This window comes from Haliotis rufescens, unplaced genomic scaffold, assembly GCF_023055435.1.
Source record: "Haliotis rufescens isolate VD_foot unplaced genomic scaffold, xgHalRufe1.0.p SCAF_8, whole genome shotgun sequence".
NCBI lineage: Eukaryota > Metazoa > Mollusca > Gastropoda > Lepetellida > Haliotidae > Haliotis > Haliotis rufescens.
The window spans coordinates 35,872,732-35,888,391 of NW_025964372.1; the positions used below are offsets into that span (position 1 = coordinate 35,872,732).

General features: G+C 43.3%; 1 protein-coding gene across 15 annotated transcripts in view; it reads left to right on the top strand.

The window, feature by feature from the left end:
- The window catches only part of LOC124141828, a 153,075-nt gene that overhangs the window by 90,064 nt on the left and 47,351 nt on the right, over positions 1–15,660 (top strand). For all 15 annotated transcript variants that reach the window (XM_048389014.1, XM_048389016.1, XM_048389015.1 and 12 more), the window contains 7 exons: positions 303–435; positions 792–862; positions 3,041–3,230; positions 4,167–4,322; positions 9,304–9,393; positions 9,745–9,869; positions 11,840–12,050. In XM_048389014.1, the coding sequence (XP_048244971.1) occupies positions 303–435; positions 792–862; positions 3,041–3,230; positions 4,167–4,322; positions 9,304–9,393; positions 9,745–9,869; positions 11,840–12,050 (976 nt within the window). The remainder of the gene's footprint in view (positions 1–302; positions 436–791; positions 863–3,040; positions 3,231–4,166; positions 4,323–9,303; positions 9,394–9,744; positions 9,870–11,839; positions 12,051–15,660) is intronic.

Genomic DNA, 15,660 nt, shown 5'->3' on the forward strand with positions numbered 1-15,660 from the left:
TTGTTATGATAAATATTGAACAGGTTTCAATTATAGTATTTCAAATAAAGTATTTATAGCGACAGTAAATGAGGTGTAAATGAGGTGTTTTTCTAAAGTTAACTTATTTTTGTAAAACACTGCTTTTCATTCATTTCACATTTCAAATTTTGTGAATCAGCATATTTGTAAAGCAAGTTTTGAAAAGGTTCTGGCCAGAGTTGGGTAACAAAATCATAACATAATGTTATTCTGATAATTTGTGTAAATTGTGGAAGCCAATTTGAATGATAAATCTTGACCATCCCTCCCTATTTGTGCAGCAAGCTCCATGTCCTGGAGGCGGACATCGAGAAGTGGAAGTTCGACTACGTCTCCCTCATACAGTCCAGCATCCGCTTCACTGGGACTGACACCATGGACGACGCAGAGTTGTCACTCTTTGGTGGGGACAGGGTGAGTGAGGGATGCTGGGTAATTCAGCTGGGGTATGAGTGTAGAACTGCTTCAAGAAAGGGCAGCCATGACTATTAATGACCATTTTGCTTATAGATAGTTAGATTGATGCGAATGTAAAGTTGTCTCCCTTAACAGTGCTGCAAATCAGTTCAAATCTCTAATTTGCAACTTTTGGCCAATTTATGAACATTTTTATCCTTTGGGGTTGATAACAATAAAAATATTGTTGACACTCTATTCTGTATATTTGATTTCTGAGAAAAATATTATTAATTGATATTGTAGTGTTTTTGATATAAAGTACTGATGTTTGTAGGTTCTGACTATCATGTTTGAACTTCATTCTTTTCTAGCACAAGATCAGAGTTCAAAAGCTTCTCGATGATGCCAGGAAGATCAACCCAAGTTTGCCCACATATGAAAGGTATTTTATAGCAGCTTCATAACAGGCAGGGAAATTGTTTTGGACAGGAGTTGCCTCCCTTAGAATATAGCCTGTTTCCAGCACCTCGCTGATGAATCTAAATATTCATAATCATGATCTTTATGAATGGTCATAGTTTTACAGAAACCTTGATTACCCTTCAAAAATTAATAATGATTAGGCTGCACAACATGAATTGAATCACCATGTTTGGAAAATGTATCATCCTTATCTAATTTAATGCCACAATAAATTAATTTTTAGACTTTCCAAATTTTTCAAAGATCTTAGGCATCAGCCATTTTTATTTTTTTAAACAAAACTGTTCAAGGCATCTGTGTTAATTAACAGTCAATGTTTTTTATTCGCATGAATATTTGGTTGGACTACGATACTGTAATCAAGTAAAGAATATGGGGACACATGCAGCAATGTACTTTGTCTGTAGGCGCTTGAGGATAATAGAATATTATATCCGGGTCAAGATTTTCAAAATGATCTTATTTAAGATTCATCAAAAAGGTATGTTGTTTCACACTTCTGTAAGAATAGACTGGGATAGAAATTATTTTCTGTTGACTCGATAGTTAAGAGAATCGCTGTCACTAGTAACAACATTTCCGACGTGAAATCTTTGATGCGTTCTTTGTGTATAAGAAGGGTCGATTTGAATCACACAGCTTAACAAAATGAAATGTCAATGTTTCAGCAAATGCAGGTTATTTGTTTAAAAAGTATCTGCAGCAAAGTATGCCACCATCTTGAATTAAATTCAATAAACTTACGACAGGTATGGACCTATCTTAGATTTACGACATTCTTGCGATGTCTTAGGGCTACGATAGTTTTGAAAATAGGCTATGACAGTGTATGTTTGCCTTACGATGACTTTACAGTAACCTCAAGGCTAAGATTGTTATGAAGATCTAGATCCATCAGGGTTCGTAGTTAAGACAAGCATGAATGAAAGTGTAACAACTGATTGATGACAACATATGTGATACGTGTCCTGCTCCAGTGCGTCAGTGTTGTGTGTGTTGTAGACTGGCGAATCACGACGTCCACGTGTCCTGCTCCAGTGTGTCAGTGTTGTGTGTGTTGTAGACTGGCGAATCATGACGTCCACGTGTCCTGCTCCAGTGTGTCAGTGTTGTGTGTGTTGTAGACTGGCGAATCATGACGTCCACGTGTCCTGCTCCAGTGCGTCAGTGTTGTGTGTGTTGTAGACTGGCGAATCATGACGTCCACGTGTCCTGCTCCAGTGTGTCAGTGTTGTGTGTGTTGTAGACTGGCGAATCATGACGTCCACGTGGACTGCTCCAGTGTGTCAGTGTTGTGTGTGTTGTAGACTGGCGAATCATGACGTCCACGTGGACTGCTCCAGTGTGTCAGTGTTGTGTGTGTTGTAGACTGGCGAATCACGACGTCCTGGTGTCCTGCTCCATTGTGTCAGTGTTGTGTGTGTTGTAGACTGGCGAATCACGACGTCCTGGTGTCCTGCTCCATTGTGTCAGTGTTGTGTGTGTTGTAGACTGGCGAATCACGACATCCTGGTGTCCTGCTCCAGTGTGTCAGTGTTGTGTGTGTTGTAGACTGGCGAATCACGACGTCCACGTGTCCTGCTCCAGTGTGTCAGTGTTGTGTGTGTTGTAGACTGGCGAATCATGACGTCCACGTGTCCTGCTCCAGTGTGTCAGTGTTGTGTGTGTTGTAGACTGGCGAATCACGACGTCCACGTGTCCTGCTCTAGTGTGTCAGTGTTGTGTGTGTTGTAGACTGGCGAATCACGACGTCCACGTGTCCTGCTCCATTGTGTCAGTGTTGTGTGTGTTGTAGACTGGCGAATCACGACGTCCACGTGTTCGGCTGCAGTGCGTCTGTGTTGTGTGTGTTGTAGACTGGCGAATCATGACGTCCACATGTCCTGCTCCAGTGTGTCAGTGTTGTGTGTGTTGTAGACTGGCAAATCACGACGTCCACGTGTCCTGCTCCAGTGTGTCAGTGTTGTGTGTGTTGTAGACTGGCGAATCATGACGTCCACGTGGACTGCTCCAGTGTGTCAGTGTTGTGTGTGTTGTAGACTGGCGAATCATGACGTCCACGTGTCCTGCTCTAGTGTGTCAGTGTTGTGTGTGTTGTAGACTGGCGAATCACGACGTTCTGTTGTGTGTGTTGTAGGCTGGCGAATCACGACGTCCACGTGGACTGCTATGGGTTCAAGCACCAGTTTGATGACCCCGGCCTGCTGCTCCACTACCTGTGTCAGGAGCTGAGCGTCCACTACCTGACTCAGGCCGGCGCCTACGAGGAACATCAGCGTCGGTGGAACAACTACCTCAGGCAGCACGCCAAGAACATCGTCAAAAATGTAAGCAGATATTTTGTAGCCGAGTTTATCACATAATGGATAGTGGTATGGATGCAGAAACAAATCCAATTAACTTTGGATCATGATGTGATAAATATTCAAATGAGGTAACCTAGCAGGAACTACTTTTAATAAATCTGTGAACAGATGTGATTATGATGTGCAAGTGCAAGTTTTTCAAGTTTGACAGCAAAATGTGCCACCTTAGATTACTGGGACACAACCCCCACACGCCCACACCCCCACACCCCCACACCCCCATGCCCCAAAGGTTAGAAGGATATGTATAAATGAATTTGTGCTTTGGTATCTGAGTCTATGACGTACTGGCAAATTATGGTGCGAAATGCTGACAGCAAACTAGCAGTCTTTTCCAAACAGATTAACTTTTCTATTCTTTGGTGATAGAAATATATATGACCTCAAGAAGAATTATGAAAACACTCTTGTACAAGATGACATTAAATTTTGCATGTCAAAATGATAGGATCTATATTCCAGTGATCATTCCACAAACCGTATTGTCCATGATGTGAATGTATTGTCCGTGATGTGGATGTATTGTCTGTGATGTGGATGTATTGTCTATGATGTGGATGTATTGTCCGTGATGTGGATGTATTGTCTATGATGTGGATGTATTGTCCGTGATGTGGATGTATTGTCCGTGATGTGGATGTATTGTCTATGATGTGGATGTATTGTCCGTGATGTGGATGTATTGTCCGTGATGTGGATGTATTGTCTATGATGTGGATGTATTGTCTGTGATGTGGATGTATTGTCTATGATGTGGATGTATTGTCTGTGATGTGGATGTATTGTCTGTGATGTGGATGTATTGTCTATGATGTGGATGTATTGTCCGTGATGTGGATGTATTGTCTGTGATGTGGATGTATTGTCTATGATGTGAATGTATTTTGTGTTTTGCAGAAGAAGGGTTTGAAGCATCTGTGTCGTGGCGGAATTCCGGACCAGTTTCGGAAACAGGTGTGGCGGCAGCTAGTCCACGACCAAGTTCAGGATGTCATCACAGAGAAGGGTCCGCACTACTTCCGCAATCTCTGCAACCTTGTTCCGGACTCACCGGTAGGCTACAGCATCAGTAATCTGTGGGGTGTTCAAGTCTTGCCTGAATACAGGATCCGTAATCTGAGTGTGTTCAAGTCTTGGTTGGCTACAGGATCGGTAATCTGTGGGGTGTTCAAGTCTGGCCTGAATACAGGATCTGTAATCTGAGTGTGTTCAAGTCTTGGTTGGCTACAGGATCGGTAATCTGTGGGTGTTCAAGTCTTGGTAGGCTACAGGATCAGTAATCTATAGGGTGTTCAAGTCTTGGTAGTCTACAGGATCTGTAATCTGAGGGTGTTCAAGTCTTGGTAAGCTACAGGATCAGTAATCTGTAGGGTGTTCAAGTCTTGGTAGGTTACAGGATCAGTAATCTGAGGGTTTTCAAGTCTTGGTTAGCTACAGGATCAGTAATCTGAGGGTTTTCAAGTCTTGGTTAGCTACAGGGTCAGTAATCTGTAGGGTGTTCAAGTCTTGGTTGGCTACAGGATCAGTAATCTGAGGGTGTTCAAGTCTTGGTAGGCTACAGGGTCAGTAATCTGTAGGGTTTTCAAGTCTTGGTAGTCTACAGGATCGGTAATCTTTGGGTGTTCAAGTCTTGGTAGGCTACAGGATCAGTAATCTGTAGGGTGTTCAAGTCTTGGTAGTCTACAGGATCAGTAATCTGTAGGGTGTTCAAGTCTTGGTAGTCTACAGGATCTGTAATCTGTAGGGTGTTCAAGTCTTGGTAGTCTACAGGATCTGTAATCTGAGGGTGTTCAAGTCTTGGTAGGCTACAGGATCAGTAATCTGTAGGGTGTTCAAGTCTTGGTAGTCTACAGGATCTGTAATCTGTAGGGTGTTCAAGTCTTGGTAGGCTACAGGATCAGTAATCTGTAGGGTGTTCAAGTCTTGGTAGTCTACAGGATCTGTAATCTGTAGGGTGTTCAAGTCTTGGTAGTCTACAGGATCTGTAATCTGAGGGTGTTCAAGTCTTGGTAGGCTACAGGATCAGTAATCTGTAGGGTGTTCAAGTCTTGGTAGTCTACAGGATCTGTAATCTGTAGGGTGTTCAAGTCTTGGTAGGCTACAGGATCAGTAATCTGTAGGGTGTTCAAGTCTTGGTAGTCTACAGGATCTGTAATCTGAGGGTGTTCAAGTCTTGGTAAGCTACAGGATCAGTTATCTGTAGGGTGTTCAAGTCTTGGTAGGCTACAGGATCTGTAATCTGTAGGGTGTTCAAGTCTTGGTAGGCTACAGGATCTGTAATCTGTAGGGTGTTCAAGTCTTGGTAAGCTACAGGATCTGTAATCTGTAGGGTGTTCAAGTCTTGGTAGGCTACAGGATCTGTAATCTGAGGGTGTTCAAGTCTTGGTAAGCTACAGGATCAGTAATCTGTAGGGAGTTCAAGTCTTGGTAGGCTACAGGATCTGTAATCTGAGGGTGTTCAAGTCTTGGTAGGCTGCAGCATCAGTAATCTGTAGGGTGTTCAAGTCTTGCCTGAATACAGGATCAGTAATCTGAGGGTGTTCAAGTCTTGGTTAGCTACAGGATCAGTAATCTGTAGGGTGTTCAAGTCTTGGTAGGCTACAGGGTCAGTAATCTGTAGGGTGTTCAAGTCTTGGTTGGCTACAGGATCAGTAATCTGAGGGTGTTCAAGTCTTGGTTAGCTACAGGGTCAGTAATCTGAGGGTGTTCAAGTCTTGGTAGGCTACAGGATCTGTAATCTGAGGGTGTTCAAGTCTTGGTAGGCTACAGGGTCAGTAATCTGAGGGTTTTCAAGTCTTGGTAGGCTACAGGATCAGTAATCTGTAGGGTGTTCAAGTCTTGGTTAGCTACAGGATCAGTAATCTGAGGGTGTTCAAGTCTTGGTAGGCTACAGGGTCAGTAATCTGTAGGGTGTTCAAGTCTTGGTAGGTTACAGGATCAGTAATCTGAGGGTTTTCAAGTCTTGGTTAGCTACAGGGTCAGTAATCTGTAGGGTGTTCAAGTCTTGGTAGGCTACAGGATCAGTAATCTGAGGGTGTTCAAGTCTTGGTAGGCTACAGGATCAGTAATCTGTAGGGTTTTCAAGTCTTGGTTGGCTACAGGATCAGTAATCTGAGGGTCTTCAAGTCTTGGTTAGCTACAGGGTCAGTAATCTGAGGGTTTTCAAGTCTTGGTTGGCTACAGGATCAGTAATCTGAGGGTGTTCAAGTCTTGGTAGGTTACAGGATCAGTAATCTGTAGGGTTTTCAAGTCTTGGTTGGCTACAGGATCAGTAATCTGAGGGTGTTCAAGTCTTGGTAAGCTACAGGATCAGTAATCTGTAGGGTGTTCAAGTCTTGGTAGGCTACAGGATCAGTAATCTGAGGGTGTTCAAGTCTTAGTAGGCTACAGGATCAGTAATCTGAGGGTTTTCAAGTCTTGGTTAGCTACAGGATCAGTAATCTGTAGGGTGTTCAAGTCTTGGTAGGCTACAGGGTCAGTAATCTGTAGGGTGTTCAAGTCTTGGTTGGCTACAGGATCAGTAATCTGTAGGGTGTTCAAGTCTTGGTTAGCTACAGGGTCAGTAATCTGAGGGTGTTCAAGTCTTGGTAGGCTACAGGATCTGTAATCTGAGGGTGTTCAAGTCTTGGTAGGCTACAGGATCTGTAATCTGTAGGGTGTTCAAGTCTTGGTAGGCTACAGGGTCAGTAATCTGAGGGTGTTCAAGTCTTGGTAAGCTACAGGATCAGTAATCTGTAGGGTGTTCAAGTCTTGGTAGGCTACAGGATCTGTAATCTGTAGGGTGTTCAAGTCTTGGTAGTCTACAGGATCTGTAATCTGTAGGGTGTTCAAGTCTTGGTAAGCTACAGGATCAGTAATCTGTAGGGTGTTCAAGTCTTAGTAGGCTACAGGATCAGTAATCTGAGGGTGTTCAAGTCTTAGTAGGCTACAGGATCAGTAATCTGAGGGTTTTCAAGTCTTGGTTAGCTACAGGATCAGTAATCTGTAGGGTGTTCAAGTCTTGGTAGGCTACAGGGTCAGTAATCTGTAGGGTGTTCAAGTCTTGGTTGGCTACATGATCAGTAATCTGTAGGGTGTTCAAGTCTTGGTTAGCTACAGGGTCAGTAATCTGAGGGTGTTCAAGTCTTGGTAGGCTACAGGATCTGTAATCTGAGGGTGTTCAAGTCTTGGTAGGCTACAGGATCTGTAATCTGTAGGGTGTTCAAGTCTTGGTAGGCTACAGGGTCAGTAATCTGAGGGTGTTCAAGTCTTGGTAAGCTACAGGATCTGTAATCTGTAGGGTGTTCAAGTCTTGGTAGGCTACAGGATCTGTAATCTGTAGGGTGTTCAAGTCTTGGTAGTCTACAGGATCTGTAATCTGTAGGGTGTTCAAGTCTTGGTAAGCTACAGGATCAGTAATCTGTAGGGTGTTCAAGTCTTGGTAAGCTACAGGATCAGTAATCTGTAGGGAGTTCAAGTCTTGGTAAGCTACAGGATCAGTAATCTGTAGGGTGTTCAAGTCTTGGTAAGCTACAGGATCAGTAATCTGTAGGGAGTTCAAGTCTTGGTAGGCTACAGGATCAGTAATCTGAGGGTGTTCAAGTCTTGGTAGGCTGCAGCATCAGTAATCTGTAGGGTGTTCAAGTCTTGCCTGAATACAGGATCTGTAATCTGAGGGTTTTCAAGTCTTGGTTAGCTACAGGATCAGTAATCTGTAGGGTGTTCAAGTCTTGGTAGGCTACAGGGTCAGTAATCTGTAGGGTGTTCATGTCTTGGTTAGCTACAGGGTCAGTAATCTGAGGGTGTTCAAGTCTTGGTAGGCTACAGGATCTGTAATCTGAGGGTGTTCAAGTCTTGGTTAGCTACAGGGTCAGTAATCTGAGGGTGTTCAAGTCTTGGTAGGCTACAGGATCAGTAATCTGTAGGGTGTTCAAGTCTTGGTTAGCTACAGGATCAGTAATCTGAGGGTGTTCAAGTCTTGGTAGGCTACAGGGTCAGTAATCTGTAGGGTGTTCAAGTCTTGGTAGGTTACAGGATCAGTAATCTGAGGGTTTTCAAGTCTTGGTTAGCTACAGGGTCAATAATCTGTAGGGTGTTCAAGTCTTGGTTGGCTACAGGATCTGTAATCTGAGGGTGTTCAAGTCTTGGTTAGCTACAGGATCAGTAATCTGAGGGTGTTCAAGTCTTGGTAGGCTACAGGGTCAGTAATCTGTAGGGTGTTCAAGTCTTGGTAGGTTACAGGATCAGTAATCTGAGGGTTTTCAAGTCTTGGTTAGCTACAGGGTCAGTAATCTGAGGGTGTTCAAGTCTTGGTCTGCTACAGGATCAGTAATCTGAGGGTTTTCAAGCCTTGGTAGGTTACAGGATCAGTAATCTGTAGGGTTTTCAAGTCTTGGTAGGCTACAGGATCAGTAATCTGAGGGTGTTCAAGTCTTGGTAAGCTACAGGATCAGTAATCTGTAGGGTGTTCAAGTCTTGGTAGGCTACAGGATCAGTAATCTGAGGGTGTTCAAGTCTTAGTAGGCTACAGGATCTGTAATCTGAGGGTTTTCAAGTCTTGGTTAGCTACAGGATCAGTAATCTGTAGGGTGTTCAAGTCTTGGTAGGCTACAGGGTCAGTAATCTGTAGGGTGTTCAAGTCTTGGTTGGCTACAGGATCAGTAATCTGTAGGGTGTTCAAGTCTTGGTTAGCTACAGGGTCAGTAATCTGTAGGGTGTTCAAGTCTTGGTAGGCTACAGGATCTGTAATCTGTAGGGTGTTCAAGTCTTGGTAGGCTACAGGGTCAGTAATCTGAGGGTGTTCAAGTCTTGGTAGGCTACAGGATCAGTAATCTGAGGGTTTTCAAGTCTTGGTATCCTGCAGGATCAGTAATCTATAGGGCGCTCAAGCCTTGGTTGGCGGATTAACTAGGCCATAGAAATAGGTGCTTGTTTCAGAAATCATGGAAAGTCTGCCATAATGTGTAATAATTCATCTTTGATTGATCCATGTTGTGAGTGTACATAGATGTGTTTCAAGAAGGTAGTGAGAGTTTGTGTACTTGTTCTTCCTCAGCTGGCTGCTCGCTACAGGAAGCAGGTCTCCCTGGACCTGATGCGGACAATGCCGAGTAATGTCAAGTTCGCCACGGCAGGATCCAGAGGGGTGAGTTGTCATGGTGACCACAGACAGACACACAGACAGACACACAGACAACAACTGTTAAGTACAGGATCATTAATGTCCTAACCTGCACACATAGGTGTTATGGAAGCTGGTATGGTTATTCAAAGTATCAGAAGTTCATGCATGTATGGTTCAATCCAGCCAATGTATGAAAGAGTTAGTTAGAGACTCCCAGGATTATGAAAATCACACCTATATACAGATTACAGAATAGTTAGTCTGATGTTTAGTCAAGTGATACATGTGCAAGGAATTAAAGAAGTGATGTGGTTGTTGAGATTGTGTAAAGTATACTGCTGGTGTGTAGACGCGTGTGACCTTCACCTTCAGATCATGGACATGCAGGACATCCTCCTGGCCTTCTGCATCCACAGCCCCTCCATCGGATACTGCCAGGGCATGAACTTCATTGTTGGCATGGCGCTGCTCTTCATGGATGCACAGGATGCTTTCTGGTCAGTTTAACCCTACTCTGGAAATATCTTTGATAGGCCCCATGAAGATCCTGTTAAGAATTGGTCTACAGCAACTGTAGGAGGCAACTAACAGGATCTGGTTGCGCAGATCGATGCTCATGATGTCAATCACTGGATTTTCTGGCCCTGACTTGATTACTAACAGACAGACGTCAAATAGCTGGAATATTGCTAAGTGTGTCTTTAAACAACAAACAAATATCTTGTTAGTAGGAAGTTGACAAAATTTGATTTCAAGAAAAACGAAGATTATAGAATAATATGGAAGTTATTTCTGCTGGGAACTTGGGCCATGTTCCACCTCGCTATCTACTTCAAGGCTGTAATGAGTGAGTGAGTGAGTTGGGTTTAACGCCGCTTTTGACATTATTCCAGTTTTATCACGGCGTGTCAGCTTAATGTGGGAGGAAAGCCCGAAGTGATGCAGGTATCACACGTTTACCACTTCGGTGAAACCCACGAGAATGGGTATGGTGCTGACAAACCTAGAAACATAATTAGGGCGAACCAGGATTCGAACCCACAATCTTAGGTTTCTGGCATGCCCAAGGGACGCAACTCTGCACAGCGAATCGCGGCGCCTTAGACGACTGGGCCACCCGTGCCCCCTATGGCTATAATGACTTCCACACTTTTTGTTTCGTGTATTTTAATCCAAGACCTTGTCACTCTTTGGATCTGAGCACTGAGGTTGTAAACTCCATTTTTTAGTCATTTTAGTATAATACGGGTACTTGGTTTACATATCCACAGCCCCTAAAATCAGGAATGTAGCGGAAAGTTCATTTCTGCTTTTTTTGTTACCACCAAAATGACAAATAATTACACTTACAAAAAAATTAATTCACAAATATTTAGCCCTGTCTGATTCCGACATATGTTGCATGCTCCAGGATGTGTAAACGTTCACTCACACTGTAAATCATAGCTACAACAAATACTTTAACTCCAAGCAGTGTGTGGCTTGTTCTCATTTAAACACTATAAATCTTTACATATATTCACATTTCACAAAAATGCGAAACAAAAAGAATAATTCAAGTTGTATTGGTCATCCTACCGACCTTTTATATCTACAGAAAAAGGGTAGAATATTATTTCTATTTTAATTTCGACCAGCAAGCCAAGATATGAGACAAAAATTCTGTAAACAAGCTAATACCGTATTCGACGATCTTTTAACTGTGTTTTTTTTCTTACCAAAATTATATTCTAATAAGAGCCCCCTATTTCTAATTTTTAGAGCGCCCTAGGCGCTTATTGCGTCAAATACGGTAATAAAAAGTCAGCACAAACAAAGAAAAATACTTGAGAGAGCTGTTCTGGTGTCACCTGTTTTCCACTAAAGGACATAAATGGAGGGATAGGTCAGAGGAATAGCCTCACAGTTATACAATATGTTCCCCTCCCAACTTTCTCTGTGGTCTGGTTGATACAGCCTCTGTCCTGATAGTGGAGGGCCGGTGGCTCGTTCCTTGGATGTGTCTAGTACAAGCAGCCACACACAGACACTTGCATGCATGTCGCTATTGTAAGTGTGACAATCTTGAACATGACCATGTTAAACCCCTTTTCACCTCACCCTGTCTCACCCCCACCCACACATTGCTGCAGTGCACTAACCCCCTGTGACTGTGTACAGGACCCTGGTGGCCATCACAGAGAGTTACTTTACGCCCCCCTAACCACCCCCACCCCCACCCACACATTCCTGCAATGCACTAACTCCCTGTGACTGATACAGGACCCTGGCTTGCCATCACAGAGAGTTACTTTACGCCCCCCTAACCACCCCCACCCCCACCCACACATTGCTGCAGTGCACTAACCCCCTGTGACTGATACAGGACCCTGGTGGCCATCACAGAGAGTTACTTTACACCCCCCTAACCACCCCCACCCCACCCACACATTGCTGCAGTGCACTAACCCCCTGTGACTGTGTACAGGACCCTGGTGGCCATCACGGAGAGGTACTTCACCCCCAGCTACTTCGACCACAACCTGGTGGGTGCCCAGGCTGACCAGCTGGTCCTGAAAGACCTCATCAAGGAGAAGCTGCCCACGCTCTCCAGCCACCTGATGGACATTGACATCGAGGTGTCCACCGTCACCCTCAACTGGTTCCTAGCTATCTTCTTTGATGCAGTTCCATTCCAGGTAAGTCACTTCATTATCTTCATATCAGGTCGGGGGGCGGTCGGGAAGCGGTCGGGAAGCCTAGTGGTTAAAGCGTTCACTCGTCGTGGGTTTGATTCCTGACATGGGTACAATGGGTGAAGCCCATTTCTGGTGTCCCCCTGCTGTGATATTGCTGGAATATTCCTCAAAGCAGCGTAAAACCATACTCACTCACTCACTCACTCACTCACTCACTCACTCACTGACACCAGGGCAGGTGGCCCAGTGGGTAAAGTGTTAGCTCATTATTGTCCATACACAACAGTCATTGCAGCCACCATATCCCCTGTAGATGCAATTCTACACTAGATTCAGATATATTTGTAGTATGTGTATACCCGTTACACTGTTGTGCAGAGTTGTGCCCCTTAGGCATGTCAGGAGCCTGTATGATAAAGGGTTCACATCCATGATTTTCCCTTGTTATGATCCAGGGTTGTCGACCGCCTCCGTAGTCTAGTGGTAGAGTGTCCACCCAGAGAGTGGAAGGTCCATGTTGGTTCATGTTGTTGCCGTTTGAACAATTAGGCCGTACTGTCTGTAGATAACTACAGCAAGACATGCAGGCGGCTGCATGTGTTCTGTCTATTCAATCTCATGTACATTTGTGTCTGTGCTTTAAAGACTGGATCAGATTATGTGAGTATGTGAGTGAGTGAGTGAGGGAGGGAGAGAGCAAGTGGCAATTTGAGCGTGAGTGAGTGAGAGAACGAGTGAGAATTTGAGCGTGTGTGAGTGAGTGGGTGGGTGGGTGGGTGAGTGAGTGAGTGAGCGAGTGAGAATTTGAACGTGAGTGAGTGAGTGAGTGAGTGCCAGCTTCATGTGGAAGCTAAGTGATGCAGGTCATAGACGGGTACTGACAGACCAAGGATGATAATCAGGGTGAATCTGAGATTCAAACACCAAACATGTAGATCCTGGCAGGGCAGGAGAGTACCTCCACATCCTGACCCCCTTATACCATTGAATGTATTTTAAGTTTTGACTCTGATTTAAAGTCTCTGCCTTTAAGCAACAAGTGATACTGATTTGACAATCCCCAAAAACATGTCAAGTAAAAAAGACAAATCTGAAATACACTATTTTATTATATGCCTAAGGCAAACGTAACTTTTAAACAAATTTTACAAAATGTTAATCTGCTCACTGAGCAAGACTGGTGACACTGGCTTAACAAACATGGCAATATATTCTGCTCATGCTATCAACCACCGGTTTGCCAGCACAGTTATGGTCATATACAGGCCACCATGATATACCAGGAACATCTCTACCTCATTCACTCACTCACTCTCTGAGCGTAACACATATCATGGGACATCATTTAGTCGTACACCCCACCTCGTCCATCACCTTTGTGCTCTAGAAGTCACTGTGATGATCTTACTCACCAATCACTCCTGAAGTTAGAGCTTATATCTTGGTTTAGATTTCATTATTGGGATCAACATCCTCAAACCTTGAAGGTTTATCATGCAAGGTCTTTACTGATTGCACTTAAACCCAGTGCCACACAAACCTCGCCATTGTCCCGTGTAAGACATGATATTGCTGTAACTCACACATCAAATTTATAGCCCTCGGCACTGTAGAACAATTGGAGGGGTGCCTCAGGGGCAAGGGGTGACCCACATGGGTAATATTACGGCCCTGGTGTCCCACGGGATGTGTGGTCGTGGACGGACCACCGTTGTAATTTCTTGTGAGTGACTGCCTCAGTTTCATCGTGGATGTAATCGCGTTGATACTTTAGAGGGAATGTCAAGGGGCTGCCCCGAAACAGTGATAGCTATTGCTATTGTTCTGTCCCTAGTCTGTCTTACAGACCCTGATACATTTATATCAACTACAGCCCATGCAAGTCTATAATGTTTGGCAAGTCTAAATTACTGCAGTATCTGAAAATAAAGAGAATCACTGGGCTCCCTTTTTATTAGATTTTTTTTAAGATAACTGAACCAACTGTTTTTTTCTGTACGATATGTTCATTTCAGAGACTATATGTTAGTCTATTCTGTCCCATTCATGCCACAGATATATTTACCCTTTCAACATTTGCTGTTTATAGCCGCATTCTCTAATGCTGCTACACTTAACTTTCTCACTTTTTGTAAAATTGTTGTATATGGTTTCTGCTTCAATGGGGTCAATACTTTCACGAATATCTGGGTTTTATTCTCATTTATATTCATTTCATATTAACCTGTAAATAGGGTAGAGATTTTTCAAGTTTTAGGGAGGTGAGGGGGGTTTGACTTTAATTTGAGATCTGCCTTTTTTTATCTGTTTAGGAACTCAATTATTTTTACCAACACACACATGTGCTAAATTAATATTTTCTTGAAAAAATACTTACTCATACTCATAAAAGCAGTCGTGAATCAAGATTTGACTTCTGGGTATGTCAATACAACCATCTTTGAGAAAAGGGCACATTATTTTTTTCACTAACATGCAAGGAATATGTCAAGGATGAAGTAAACAAGGGACTTACCTATTTAGATGTATTTTGGGAATCTTTTATTATTTCGAATTTAATTTAACAAACTATTCAAGATTCTTGTAATTTACTATAAATGAAGACTAGGGCTGGGACGGGTAACTCAGGTACTCGGGTCAGGTGGGTACTGAGTAGGACCCGGGTACCCACAGGACTACCCGGACCCGTGGTTAGTCACGTGATATATTGTTTAATGACAAAAAGTATCTAAAACTCTATGTTTAAAGTCACTAATGTTCCCAGTTCTTCCTGACTACTACTTCCTTCTGACTTTCATATGTTTGAATAAAAATAAACCTTCATTCAACTTCAGTGTATACACCAGATCGTTTCATACATGTATCTAAACACATTTTACCAGAGCTACGGTCAAACTTTCCCCAATCAGACAGTTTGTACCTACCTCTTGAGACCTACAGCGGGTACCCGGGTAGGGTCGGGTAATAGGGGGTAGGGTACCTTGGTAGTAAATTTGGACTCGTCCCAGCCCTAATGAAGGCAATTGTTTGATAATATATATAGCGTATTTCATCAAGTAAAGATTGAAGACAACACACACGTTTCTTCATCTGTGTACTGGTCAACAGCAAAATGATGCAAATCAGGGTTTGGGTAGTGAATGGCTGAAAATCTAACATTTAATTGATCCTGGCCTGAAGGCATGTGTTTTGGCAGCTGTACAATTGCCGAGAAGCTGTTACCTCCCCTGGGATTCCCCGGTTGATAACACTGTAACGCCTGCTCCACATTCAGATACAATGTTAAACATTATTGCACCAGCCACACAGAGCTCATCCCTGTGCTTAACCCATGTGTTACACTGTAGTAATACATATCTCTGGCTAGCAAGGTAACCTGGGATATATCTCCATTTTAAACGTATGGGAAATACCCAGTGTAGAATGGATGTTAGAACATATCAGAATGGCTGTTGATGTAAAATTTTGCAATATGCTGAACGGTTTTAGAATTTTATCGTGTCTGAATAGAACTTGGCAACATTTATTGTTTCAAGCTGAAGAGAAGTAGAGAACTAGACTATCACAGGTGAATCTGGAATTGTGTAACTATATTCGCCACCCATGTGAA